Source organism: Musca domestica, unplaced genomic scaffold (genome assembly GCF_030504385.1).
Source record: "Musca domestica strain aabys unplaced genomic scaffold, Musca_domestica.polishedcontigs.V.1.1 5, whole genome shotgun sequence".
NCBI classification, from domain to species: Eukaryota; Metazoa; Arthropoda; class Insecta; order Diptera; family Muscidae; genus Musca; species Musca domestica.
In genome coordinates this window covers 21131154-21146071 of record NW_026712346.1, presented here as the reverse complement: position 1 = coordinate 21146071, position 14918 = coordinate 21131154, and the positions used below count along the sequence as shown (strand labels likewise).

General features: G+C 33.2%; 1 protein-coding gene across 3 annotated transcripts; it reads right to left on the bottom strand.

Moving 5' to 3' along the window:
• Positions 1–2289: 2289 nt before the first annotated feature.
• Positions 2290–11848, bottom strand: LOC101894106 (apoptotic chromatin condensation inducer in the nucleus). Of its 3 annotated transcripts, none has more exons than XR_009343513.1 (6): positions 10171–11847; positions 9888–10101; positions 5001–5229; positions 4833–4942; positions 2881–3483; positions 2290–2782 (listed from the first exon to the last, which is right to left on the bottom strand). XR_009343513.1 is itself a non-coding variant. In XM_059128372.1 (6 exons), exons 1-5 carry the CDS (start codon positions 11664–11666, stop codon positions 3265–3267), a joined length of 2268 nt encoding a protein of 755 aa, XP_058984355.1. In that variant the 5' UTR covers positions 11667–11848; the 3' UTR covers positions 2290–3178; positions 3251–3264. The 3 variants fall into 3 exon arrangements, 2 of the variants coding, with proteins under 2 accessions (XP_058984355.1, XP_005185897.1); XM_059128372.1 differs by having other exon boundaries at positions 2290–3178; positions 3251–3483; positions 10171–11848; XM_005185840.4 differs by having other exon boundaries at positions 2290–3483.
• Positions 11849–14918: the final 3070 nt, after the last annotated feature.

Here is a 14918-nt window from a genome sequence, read left to right as displayed (position 1 = left end):
CGAATATCGGGAGGTACCGTTATATGGGGGCTATACGAAGACGTGGACATGCACAGACAATCTCCGGTCATAGGTTGTAGCGTCCATTACGAATATCAAATACCAAACTTGAAACGATTCCGGTAAATAATGTCGCTAAAATCATCAAACTACACAAGTACAGGAGGTATAGTTATATATGGGCTAAACGAAGACGTGAACTTGCACAGACAATTTTCTATAATAGGCTGTAGCATTCATTTCAAACTTCAAATATTAAATTTTAAAAAAATCCGATGAATAATGTCGATAAAATCAACAAAGTACCGAATATCAGGAGGCACCGTTAAATGGGGGCTATACCAAAACGAGGACCAACATGGCCCATTTTCAATACCAAAAGTCCTGCAGACATAATATATATTTGGGTAAAATTTTATCAATCTAACAGACGGACGGACATCGCTAAATCGACATAGAATTTTATGCTGATCATTTCAAACGGAATGACAAACTTAATATACCCTTCATACTATAGTGGAGAATGTGAAAAGAGAAAACCAGGGCTTAACTCTAGTTTAGTAAAAACTCCTCAATTTTTTTAAATTGTTCTGATTCTGGGAAACCTTTTTTTCTTGGGGGACGAACCCGGGCCACCATATTTTTGGATAGAAACTCCGGGTTCAAGAACGGTCCAGACCCAGATTCACTTACCCAATGTAGACAATATAGGTATCGTTGGAAAGCATATGAAAATACCTATTCAACAAATACCTATCACATGACGGGTCCAGGTATATGGGTCTTTCCACCCGTAACCCGAGTCTAACCAGTTCATTAACATTGTTTTCAATAAAAAAGCTTTATGTTGACGGCGTTGGAATTACAAAATTATCAAATTTAGACAACTTTGGTTCGCATTAGCCGGTGTGAAGAAAATTTTACGCCCCGGACGAAGGCCGGCTACTTACAACAGCTGTTAAATTGAGAAAACTTTAGTCCGAATAGCCAGAAAGTGAAGAATGTCAGCTATAATTTTGTTGACCCCCATAATGGACCCTTTTCGATTTTTTGGGCGTTTTATAAAAAAATCCGGGTCCAAAAATTGATATTTTGACTATAACTTCCGCACCGCTTTAAATAACACCGTCATGACCACTTGTTGGATAGGTATTTTAATAAGCTTTCCAACGAAAGTATATTGTCTATATTGGGTAAGTGGATCTGGGTCTGCCCCGGGCCTTGAGCTCGGACTGAGGTCCAGGGTCCGTCCCCCAAGAAAAAAGTTATTTCCCGGAATCAAGGTAAAAATACCTCTCCAAATTTTATATGCAAATAAATTCGCCTTGCTTAAAATGTTGACATATCAAGATCCGAAAAAGTTGCTTTGTTGTAATTTTCGCCTATGTTGCTACATGGTATTTATACCAAGGAATGAACAATATGAAAAGAGTATGTGAACGACCAATGCAAGCCATACACGATACAACTGATTATACAACTTGGATAGTTTGTATTCAATATTGTATCGTTTGTGGGCTGGTTGTACGAAGTTTTGTACAGGTTGTACGAAAAATCAAAAGAATTTCATATTTGGCATGTTGTACCAACCGATTGTAACGTTTGTGGGTATTTCGCATACAATTCCATTTTGTGTTTCTTTTTGAAAGACAACACCACACGAAATTTTATCAAGTGTCTGATTTTAGTGAATATTATAAAATAGAATTTTTAAAAAGGAATAATAAATGAAAGCCATTAAGTTAATTATAGAGTAAGAATTATTTTCCGGTGCCATCTGAACAGAAATACTCATTGAAAAAATAAGTTGTACACAATGTTCGTTTGTAACCGAAGCACACAACTTGGCTGCTCTCCAAGTTGTACCAAAAGTTGTATCGTGTGTGGCTTGCATTACAATATAGAAAGCAAAATGCTACTAAGTTTAAATACTTGTTTATATGAACAGTAGTCTAACTTAACACATAACTTTAACATTCCCGACATTAAATTGTGTATATTAGTATAAAAGCCAAGCAAACTTCCTTAATGTACATATTGTCGTTGCTCTGATAGAACATTTCAATTTCTTTGCAACCTGCCTTTGGTTTTGCAATTTTTATAGTATTCGTAATACTTAATATTTCTCCCTTAGTATTATTTTCCAAGGTGAATTATTGTTTATGATATCAATATTGTGATATGATATGAATAGTGAGAAATTCCAAACGGAATTTTTATTCATGATTGGCATAATAGTGTATGCAGTATGTATGAATTTAAATTTAGATTTAAGTGCGAAAAAGTAAATTTATTGAATTCTATGTTTACTTTTATTATTTGTTATAATTTAGTATTACTTTTGTAGATGATACAAACATTTAAAATATTAAATATGTAATTTTAATTTTTCTGTTGTTTATATGTGGATGGTGTATTCCTTCGACTGTAGATATATTGGAAATATGACACACATTTTTTTATTTATTCACTGTCAGTGTAACGTACGTACATACAAGTTTGTATTTTTGTCATTTTTATCCGAAAAATAAAAATTAAGCAGGAGTCAAATATGATGCTTTTCATTTATATAATTGAGTGACGACCTTGTGAGTATAGCTGTGAATTAAGTGATTAGCTTCAATGTTGGTGTGTATCGGTAGCACGGTAATTCCTTCCTTCATAATCAGGGCGATTTGGCGCTGTGGGCATAAAAACATACTCGGCTTAATGTTGTAGGGATTGCAGTTATTTATAGGGATGGCAGATCAGATTTCAAATTTCTAGTATGCGCTAAAAAGTTCTTAAGATCAAAAATGTTTTAATAAATGAAAAACAAAAAAGATATATAAAAAACCATTTGCAAATAAATGTTTATAGAAGAATAAAGAATATACATACTGTATAAAGAGGAAAAGAAATAAGTCCACTTGAGTGTATAGAAATACCTAATAATATTTGAGATGAGCAATGAGGCAATACGTTTATTAAGGAAATATGTCGTTTGAAACAAATTATGAACAATTTTTCCAAGCGAATAATTGTTTTTTTATGCTCAACTCTAGTGGTGGTCTCATTGTTATTTGTACGAATACAAAATTTTTAAGTTGGAACAAAATTTCCAAACGCTTTACTGAGTTTAAGGAAAAAACAACCGATATCGTTTTTTAAATATGTGTGTGATAACATCATTTTCTCCCTAAAAGAAGGAAATATAGAAAAGACATTAAAATTATGCCTTTATAACGGATCTGCAATTAGAGAAAAATACCACCACGTGCCACTTTAATAACGACGGCGTTCACGACTACGAGAACGTCTTCTATCGCTCGATCTTGGTCGACGGTGTTCACGTTCTCTTGATCGATCTCTGTCGTGATTTTGACGGTTGCGTTCCCGTTCTCTATCACGTTCTCGTTCCCTTTCACGTTCTAATTCCCTTTGTTTCAAGCGTTGCTTTTGTTCTTCTAAGCGCTTTAAACGCAACGCTTCCTTTTCAGCAATCTGTAATGAAACATAGAATTTAAAAAAAAATGTTATACACGTTCATAAAATATAAAATTTTTTGGTTGTCATAAAACGTCGTTGGTTGTCTTGATAGTACAACTTTAAAATGAATGAAAGTCGTTTATGTTTTACTATATGATAGACATTAAGACTTATTCGGAATATTTCCAAGAATTGTTTTAAATTTACGCATCACTTTTCCACCCCTAAGGTGACCACCTGCGTGTGCACATCATAATGGGAATTAAGTAGTTTGTAAAAATAATTGAACATACATATTTTAGTCGTTTAATAATAAAATTATTTTTCATTTAATAACTTCTAAACTCATATAAAAATCTACATTAGAGTTCCCAGAATTGAAACCAACAAACATTTTATTAAAGGTTTCACCCATTGAATAATTTGTGCAATGAAAATCGGTATATAATAACTTATAGTATCTTCTAGATTTACAATAAACATTAATTATAATAGTTGAGATTAGAAAAAGGTATGTTACCATTTAATATTTTTAATATCATCATGGAGTTCAACATAATACGCCTGTTTTTAAGTGTAGGCAATCGTATTTATTTTCCCCTGCTAGTATAAAAATTACTATTCCCATGCAAATCTCATCTCTTAGGGCAAATAGCAGAAATTGTTGTTGCACTGATTCAATTTTATCAGAGTATATTGCATATAAGGACCCCATAGAACCGAACCGTATTCTAATATAGGCCTAACAAGAGACGTAAATAAATATTTTGTTTTACATGGATCAGAAAATTCTTTGGCCAATCGTGTTACAAATCCTGATTATCCGTTGCTTTATTTACCATTGTTATTACATGACTATTACAGTACGTTTACATATAAATGGCTTAACCCACTAGTCAAATAAATCCCCTTTCTTTTTAAGTTAACGAAACCATGAAGGATTTAAAATTAAATTTAACATTATTTTTAATCTTGTCGCGAGACTCTAAGGTATATTTGGACCTAGCAACCAATATAATCAATAGTTAAGCCTGATTTTTGATTTTTCTTATCCATGGATATTTATTGGAATTTTAATTGTAACGATTGGAACACATTCTGATGTAAATTTATTTAAAATATAACATTTATCAATCACACATTTAATTCTGTATGAATATTACAAAGGAAAACATAAGTTCAATTTACGGAGGAAATGAGGGGTATTGGGTTTTCGAATAATGATAAATAAGCAATGATAAAAAAAAAACAATCGAATGCAGAATCAACTCAACAAAAGTTGTGTGCATACCACGATTATAATAATTACATCCAACATATTAAGAATGTCTACAAGTCCCCAAAATCAACATATTATTTCTTACCTGTTCAGGAGTTAATGGTAACCAGTAAATACAGGGCGTAGCCTTTGTTTTACGAAATAGATCATCTAATAATCTTAGTGGTGGATCCTCTTTCTTCTTCTGTTTTCTTGCTGAAAATTTATTTATTGTTTATTTACATACAAATCAAATATCAAATATTGTTTTTACCTGGCGATAAACTACTGCTGCGATTTTCTCTATCACGTCGCAGTCTCCTTTCTCTGTCGCGGTCATTCCTGTCACGTTCAATTCTATCATTTCGATCAAAATCTCTATTTCTAGAGCTATCACGTTCCCGGCTACGTTCACGACGTCGTTCAATATCCTTGATGCCCTTATTATCACGGTCCAGATTCTCCTTTTTGCCAACATCCCACTCCCGCACTGGCCGAGAGCCCTGTGATGATAATGGTTTGTTTTAATTTTTTATTTACAATAATTTTACATTCTGTTTTATATATTTAACTGTGAAATAGATTAGAATATAGTGATTTTATTGATTTATATTACAAATTTTGCTTTGAACTTTGTTATATTTTATTCTGAGTTAAGTTTTTAAATTGAATGAAGCACCAAGCGAAACAATTTATATGAAACAGTAACAATATGCCTTCAAAATCCTATGCCTAAATAATAATAATAAATAAATAAAAAAAAACAAGTTAAAAAGTATCACTCGGGAGAATATATTTTGACATGTGTTATGATTATTCAAAATGTTGACCCTTGTGTTAGCAGAATTACTGGCATGTGTAAAAATTGAAAAGAATCAGATGCATTTACCATATTTTATGATCGTTTTGATCATTCAAATTGTCAGCTCCTTTGTGGGGGAGATGCCGGAAGGAGTTGACCGACATATCCTGCCTTCACAGCAAATCTTGTGTTAGTAGAAATATTGGGATGTGGAATAGGATGTTTAATTTGCATTTTATGAGTGTTTTGTTATTCAAAATGTTGACCCCTTTGTGGGAGGTCCCAAAATATGGGCCGATATATCCCATCTTCACACCAGATCGTGTGTTAGTAAAAATATTGTGATTTGTGAAATTTAATGAGAATCAGATGTTTTTTTATGAAAGTTATAATTATTAAAAATGTTGACCCGTTAAATGGGAGGTACCAGAAGAGTTGTCCGATATATTCCATGTTCAAATTTGATGTTGTGTTAGTAGATATATTGAGATGGGCCGAGTTCGAAAGTGATCGGATGCTCAATTCGCGTTTTATGAGCTTCTTGGCTTTTCAAAAGTCTGTCCTATTGTGGGGGAGTCCTCCATTCTAAACGCTTTTCATACCAGATCTTGAGTGATCAACGTGTGTCAAAAAAAGTTTAGTTTTATATTCGTTATTATACCCTCCACCTTGGAAAGGAGGGTATATTAACTTTGTCATTCCGTTTGTAACATCCCTAAATATTCGTCGTAGACCCCATAATCAGCATAAAATTCTAAGACGATTTAACGATGCCCGCTTGTCTTTCCGTCTGTTGAAATCACAATACAGCCCACATTATTAGACGTAGAGCATCGAAATTTAGCAGAATAATTCTATTATGTCTAGGATGGTTTGTATTGAAAATGATGTATCGGTCCACGTTTTGGTATAGTCCCCATATAACGGTACATCCCGATATTAGGTATTTTCATTATTTTTGCTACATTTTTTCACGGATTTGTCTAAAAATTGGTATTTGTTGGTCATAATGGGTCCTAGTTCGAGCGACGAAACATTGCATGTATAGGTCCACGTTTTGGTATAGCCTCCGTATAACGGTATCTTCCGATATTCTGTATTTTGATAGTTTTTGTCACATTTTATCACGGATTTATCTAAAAATTGGAATTTGTTGGTCATAATGAGTTCTAGCTCCGTTGGCGAAACATCCCGATATTCGATATTTTGATGATTTTTGCCACATTTTCCCACGAATATGTCTAAAAGTTGGTATTTGTGGGTCATAATTGGTTCTAGTGTTTCCATTACCCTAAGGTGGAGGGTATTAAAAATTCGGACCGGTCGAACTTAATTTTTTTTTTAATTTTAATAATTATATATATTTTTTTTTTGAGTTTTGCCTTGTTAAGCGAAGATCATATGTTTATTATTTACCTGTTTATTTCTTTTTCGAGAATGAGATCATTAAGCTTATCTCGAAAGAGAAACAAACTAATAAAATATAAACATATGATCTTCCCTTAGCAAAGCAAAGTAAGTAATCTGAAAATTTGTGTTAGGGTCGCTGTTAATGTGGAGGTGGTTTCAGAAATGTGTACTATAATTTTACGAAAAGAGTTGGAGATGAACTTGAGATTAAGAGGTGCGTACTATAGTTGTTCTAATTGAATTAAATTTGTTATTGATCGTAATTTTATATTACGATGGAGCTGAAATTTGATATTGAAGTCGTTGTGGGTTTCTAGAGTTTACATATAGAGACGTTGAAATAGTTGTGGACAGAAAATCTGTTGTTGGGTCCATTGTGCAATGGTTTTACAAGATTTTGAAAACTTTTTTTGTGTAAAATGTAAATATTTTCCTCCCATTTTTCCGTACGAATTAAAATCAAAAATTAACAAGTAAAAAAGCAGTAAGTTCGGCCGTGCCGAACTTTGAATACCCTCCACCATTTAGAACGAATTTGAAAATTTTCAAAAAAGATAACATTCGCCAAAAATTCTGTTAACATTTAAAAAATACCGAATATAGCCGTTATATTAGAGCCTGTACGACGTGCACCTACATTGGCATTGTTTGTCACAAGCCATTACCATATTCAAATTCGCAACTTGAAATAAACGGTGAATAATGTAGCCAAAATCATCAAAATACCGTACGTAGGGAGGTACCGTTATATAGGAGCTATACGAAGACCTGGACCTGCATAGACAATTTTCTGTCGCTGGCTGTAGCTTCCATTACGAACTTCAAATACGACATCTCAAACAATTTCGGTGAGTATTGTACCTAAAATCGTCAAAATGCCGAATATAGGGAGGTACTGATATCTGGGGCCTATACGACCTGGACCTGCATAGACAATTTTTTGTCACGGACTGTAGTTCGCATTACGAGCTCTAAATACGTAATTTGGAACTACTACGGTGAATAATGACGCTAAAATCATCAAATTGCTGAATATTGGTAGGTACCGTTATAAAAGGGGACTATTCGAAGTCGTGGACCTGCATAGGCAATTTTCTGCCTTAGGCTGTAGTATCCATTTCGAACTTCAAACACCAAATTTGAAACAAATTCGGTGAATAATGTCGCTAAAATCATCAAAATACCGAATATAGGGAGGAACCGTTATATGGGGGCTATATGAAAACGTGGACCTAAAAAACAAATAGGTGATATCATATATACATATATATATATATATATATATATATATATATATATATATATATATATATATATATATATATATATATATATATATATATATATATATATATATATATATATATATATATAAACCTGTTCTTAGCTTAAACATCTATAGAATGAATCCCTGATATATATATATAATATATATATATATATATATATATATATATATATATATATATATATATATATATATATATATATATATATATATATATATCAGGGATTCATTCTATAGATGTTTAAGCTAAGAACAGGTTTGAATAAGCATATTCTATAGAATAACATAAATCTCTTTGCCAAAAATACGTTTTTGGAAAAATCAAACAACTATTTTTATTTTCATTTATTTTTCTTGTGCTTCCTAAAGCAAACCTTAACAAGTTTCATTATAAATTCATTATAAATTCATAACAGAAAAAAACTTCGTAATAAGACCACTTATGCAAAAAATGATATAGGCGAAAAACAATATTTATAACAACGAAACAAAAGTTGGAGGGATTAAGTCTGACCAAGGGATTAAGTCTGACCATTTTGCAACAACAAAACAACGAACGGTATGCTCTTCAAGGGGTTATAGACGGTCAAATATGAGAGGATACACGCCGCATATTTTGCATGTTTCTTATAGAACTCCCAAAAGAAAATAATCTTACAAAAAAGAATGGAACTTGCATTTGAAATATTTTACAGAACAATTTTTTTGCTACATGTAGGTATTTTTAAGTGATTAGTTGAAAATATTTTTCTCGAGAAGGAAAGTTCTGGTCACCTGGATATTCGACCCAGAATATCTATATTTCGTACCGGAACTTGTTGAAAAAACCCCTAAAAATTGGATAGTAGAGAGAGATAGTGCTATTTCTGTCAATATCTTTTTTGATTCCAAATATATTAGTTTTATAATTTTTTGGGTGAAGTTAAGTTTTGGATAGAATTTGAGGCATGTCTAGTTGCCGAAGACGGGCTACTTAAAAAACTATTAAGTGTAGTTGGTGTTGGACAGGCACTTCTGGTAAAGTAATATTAGTTTCAGGAATACTATGAGAAGTAACAGAGAATAAATTTTCGTGCCTCAGTCGAAAGCCGGCTACTTATAAAAATTATTAAGTTTAGAAAAACCACATATCGTGTTATTAATGTTTGACATACGCCCTATGAAAATATTAAGCCCCGGTCGAAGGCCGGCTACTTAGAAAAACTATGAATCGCGTACTGCGTGTTGTTGTACATACACCAGAGTAGAAATATTTCAAGCCTATAAAAAAACTTTTAAATTGACGCAGATTGGAGGAAAAAATCTCAAAAAGAGATATTAACACACATTCGCTAATTTCGGATAGGCAATAGTGTAAATTATAATTTGGTATAAAGCTCGCTTATGGACTCATTTTAGGTTCTGAGCATTTTTTTTCAAAAAGTTCCGGTACGAAAATATGAATTTTCTTGTATTACTCTCAAACCTTTTAATGGTCCATCATATGACCATTTGTTGGTTACGTATTTCTGTAACATTTCGAATAATCTTTCCCAAACAATTATTCTCTCAAAATGATCTGAGCATTCTGTGTAAAGAAGGGTTTGAGCAATTATAATTATCTTAGTAGGTATGTAAAGTATTCTACATATTATATGCTAAGCTTTTGTAAGCACACTTACCCTTTTTTCGTCATCTGTACGATCCCTATTCCAGCCCGATCCGACTAATACATTGTCCTTGTTCGTTTCTTGGCCAAACTTCGGTGCCTCTTCTTTTGTGGACTCTATTACTTTAATCATATCAGACTTATTTCCAAAATCAACGTTTAAACACTTTGGATTTGAAGCAGGCCAGCGTACTCCATGGAGAGCATGTCGTGTTTCTATTGCTTCACTAAACGTATTACAAAAAGAAAAAAATTATCTTCGGACATAACAAATATATAAAAGCCATATAACTCACTCTTCAGTTTCATATTCGACGTAGCATTTAGATTTGATGCGATCAATCCAAAATCCATTTTCTACAATTTTTCCAGTTCTTGCTAAAAGCCCCTTTAGCTGCAGTACTGTAAAGGGACGAACTAAATTAGTTATATATAAAACACAACTGGATTGGTTTCGGGCTGGACTAGGTTGACGTTGTATGGGATCCGGGACAGTTCCCGCACCAAGAACCATCTGATTTTGACGACTGCTCTCCTTTTGTTGTGGCCGCGGTTTGACGGATATTTCAATTTTGTCTGTTGAAACACGACGCCTTTCTGGTTCTGGTGAAGGAGACTGTTCCCCTTCTTCGCGCTCTGAAGTCACATCCTCAACATCAGATGAAGACTCTAATTGCACATCGCTCAACGGCACAGGATGAACATCTGCAATAAGAGTCTTCAACGAATCTGTGGATATGGCCATAATAGGCTCTTTGCATTCAGTGCCTTTTTTTGTGATCCAACGACGTTTGCGGGTAGTGGCATTAGTAGGGGCAACGGCTGCAATATTGTTGTTGCTACCTGTATCAGCTGCTGCAGTAGTATTAGAGGTTTCATTAGTTTTACCGTCATTTTTGTGGTTTACCTCCTCCAACTTATGTTCATCCTTTTGGGGCAAGTCATCTCTCATTGCACGCGCTTCCCCAGATTTGTCGTCCTTTTCGACTACCTCTCTGTCTTCAGTTCCTCCATCTTCGTTAGTATCCTTGCTGGTTGATAGTTTCCGAACACTGCTGTTACTTCGTGATCGTGGGGCATTGCCAAGGTTATGTATTTTAACTTCATCTTGATCATATTTGTCAACTTGATCCTCCGACGGAGAAGCAATATCTTTATCACTTTTAATAGAAAAACCTGTCTCCTCTTCAGACGATCTGATAAGCTTTTCGCTTTTTAAATTTTCATGAGACTTTTCTGCCTTCTCTTCTATTATGTTCTGTTTTTCACCGTATTCTCTTGGCTTCTCATCCAGTTTATCCTCGTCATTTGCTTCTTCTCTTGCATCTATAGATGTTAGTATTGATTTTTCTGACTTTTCTTCTTTTTCTATTCCTATTTCACTTTTTTCTTGTAAGACGTTTTTCATTTTTACAGACGCATCTTCATCGCTGGCAACATTTTCTTCTTCTTGAATAGATGAAATGATATTTTCTGGTGGTGTTGTTTCTCTGCGATTGCGACGACGACGTAAAGGACTCGTTTCTTGTGGCTCTTTTATGGGAGTTCTTGTACTGCGTGAGCTACGTCTACGCCTTATTCCAACGCGCTCTTCGCTGGAATCCCTTTCTTTTTCTCCAGCACTCAGCTCATTTGATTCGGAAATATGTTTTTCATTTACTTCATTGCTTTTCAAGTCATTTTTGTCATCCTCGGATATAGATGGAGATTTGCGGCGGCGGTTGGTACGTCGCGACGCCGGGACTGGCGAGGATACATCCGAAGATTTTTTTCGTTCACTTCTTCTACGCATTTTGCTGTCTTCAACAAATCGAAGGGTTTTTGATAAGCAAGAATTTACAATTTCTTTTCTAAATAATAATCAACACTCCGAAATCTTATTAAAAAGTTCACGCGTTTTGCTTAGTTTGTAAATTTAATGTCTTCAAGCGTGTGGAACCATCTTTTTTTACATACCAATTACCCAAGTACCTAAACAATTATTTAGGCTACCAGTTACTTTAATTTGCGATGGTCCGACACAACCTCTTTCATTGATATAATTTTTCCTACACATACAAATTAAAATGGTAACACTGTCCAATCACAATAATTTTGCAATATGAAAAACATACAACCTCTTTCATTGATATAATTTTTCCTACACATACAAATTAAAATGGTAACACTGTCCAATCACAATAATTTTGCAATATGAAAAACATACATTACTGCGTTATCTAAAATTCAAGCATACACAAATATTCAACTTCCCCATTGTGGTAAAATGTTTTGTACGTCCCATGGCAGAAGAATATAGGTAGACGAGTCGACACAGCTGCTGGGACAATGAACTGTCAAACCAATTTTGGAATTGAAAATGTTAAATGAAAAATTATTAAAATTTGTAAAAATTGTTGAAAAACGCAAATTATAATAGCTTCCGAATGACGTAGTATAAGAAAACATATAAAAATCTATTTATATTTCAAAAAACATTTAAATTTTTTTGACATATCAATGCTCCCAAGCGTTGATGCATCTACCTGTATTCTTCTGCCATGGTACGTCCGTATTACCCAAATACGCCATATCCATATATTTAAATCTATTTATGACTTACAAAATTCTCCCAATTGCAAATTACAAACATTCACATTTTTGTATTCTTTGTTTCTGTTTTTAAGACACAAAAAAAGAATTGTTCAATTGTCAATGTTTAAATTGTTCAACTTGGAAATTTCGTACATCCGGCGTATTTAGGTTACTTTTATAGAAATACACGTCTTTTACTAGTATGGTGAAAACGTCGACTGAGTACGTCGAATTTTAGATAACGCTGTTTCAATTAAACCCGGAAAAATGTTTTATATAACAGTACGTTTACATACAAAATCTCTACCCGAATTAATTCTAATAACTGAACCATCAAGGTAGAAAAATACAGGTAACAGCAAGTGTTGTTGTACAACAAACATAACAACCACATGCAAATTTGTTTTTGTACGTAATACAAGTGTCCGAGTTATATGTGAAAAAATGTAAACAAATGTTCATTTTTAAGATAATAAAGAGGAATTGATTTTAAAATATTTAATTATTAATATGTAGTTGTTGGCTGTAGGTCCAAATCACTCAACACTTTAAGCAATCCCTAGAAAATCGTGGGAAAAACAACTTCCCTAATGGGGTGTGGCTGTGCCTTAATCGCGACAAAATATATACCATTGCCGTTGTGATAAGTATAACAAATTTTTGTATTATTCGACAAATAACTTGTTCATGTTTGAATAATTTTTCATTCAAAATTTTCAACTTCAAAATTGGTTTGACAGCTGCTTCGATGCAACTACTTGTATTCTTCTACGATGGTTTGTACCACGGTAAAAGAATACAGGGAATAGCAAGTGTTGTTGTACAACAATCGAAACAACCATGGTACAATATGGAGGTAGAACAGCCTAGTAAAACTACAGAAATACAGCCCTGAGGCTATGCCCGCTTCCTGTCAATTTTTCATGCCACAAGTTGTTTTCATTTATTCAATATTTTTCATTTTTAAAATCAGTTAAACAGCTGGAAAAATGAATTAAATGCTTGGATTTTCTTTCAAAAATATGATCTAAACAGTTCTACCTTTCAATTCCATGGTAAAACTGGCGAATAGCTATAATGCGCGTCTCGCAATTTACTCGTCTTCCAATCATTGATTTTGAAAATATTCTGTTTTTATTTTTCAAAACAATAAATACTTACACAAAATTGACAGAAGTCGGGCACACTTAGAGAATAGTTCTTAAAATATTAAATTTTAATGCTTTCACGTCATTCCCCTGAATGTATAGTTATTAGCTGTTGGTCCTAATCTCTCAACACTTCAAACAATCGCTAGAAAATCGTGGAAAAGGCAAAATACCTTTCAAGTTGAAACCAAACAGCACACATACATAAAGTATTCTACATTTTGCAATTTTAGGAAATATGAAATATACGAATACATTATCTAACGTGGTGTCGCTGTTCCTTAACCGCAAAAAAGTTTCCGAGCCTTCCCCTTTGGCGTTTTGTTAAGTACAACCATGGTACAATGAAGAGAAGGTAGGTCAACTTTGAAAAAATTGCAAGTATAGAGGTCTACCTGTTTGGCTTGTAATGTCAGAATTAGTATCAAAACAATAAAAAAATCAAACAACTTGTTGCATTTACTTTGAATAAATAATTGAAAACTGCGAAAACTGAATTAAAGGTCAACACTTCTTCTCAAAACCCGGCTCTATATATATCTCTAAAGGATTATTTCGCCACAAAAACTCTAGATTTCGTCGATGCATACGATGAAATAAACATTTTGAAAACATCCGAATTTGAATGTTTTCTGAACAGTTTTTTTGTTATTGAAAAGAAAACACATACATAAACAAAAAAAGATGACATATTAAGCCAAGAAAATAAAAAAATTGAAATCATATGGTATCATAGCCCTACCTTGATATCATTGTACCATGAGTACAACGGTGATTTTTCTATTTTTAGACAACAAATATATTCACATTGCCCTGTAGTGAAATTTTATATAAAAAGGAAATACCTATTGTATATCAAGAAATGGAATTGAATCACAAAACTTCATATCTAGTTTGACACTAGTTGCTGTTACCTGTAATAATTATACCATGGGTTTGTTCCATGGTACAATAAAAAGGTAAGGTAAGCTGATTACAATTTTTTTCTAAGTGTGCCCGACTTCTGCCAATTTTGTGCATGTATTTATTGTTTTGAAAAATGAAAACAAAATATTTTCAAAACCAATGATTGGGAGACACATACATTGCGGCTCGCGGATTAAAACTATTAACCAGTTTAGCCATGAAATTGAAAAATTGAACAGTTTGGGTCAAATTTACTAAAAACTATGTAGATCATTTTAAAAATGAGGAAAAATGTGAAAAAATGAAAACAAACTTGATGCATATAATTTTGAATGGGTCTGACAGGAAGCGGGCATAGCATCAGGGCTGTATTTCTGTAGTTTTACGAAGGTGTTCTACCTCCTTATTCTACCATG

What these genes read in the sequence shown, in the direction of transcription:
- LOC101894106 (XM_059128372.1), bottom strand. Translation starts at nt 11,666, where the DNA reads ATGCGTAGAAGAAGTGAACGAAAAAAATCTTCGGATGTATCCTCGCCA. An exon ending in GTACAGATGACGAAAAAAGG is followed by an intron (nt 5,230 to 9,887) that starts GTAAGTGTGCTT and finishes TTATCATCACAG; the next exon opens with GGCTCTCGGCCAGTGCGGGA. An exon ending in TACCATTAACTCCTGAACAG is followed by an intron (nt 3,484 to 4,832) that starts GTAAGAAATAAT and finishes GTTTCATTACAG; the next exon opens with ATTGCTGAAAAGGAAGCGTT.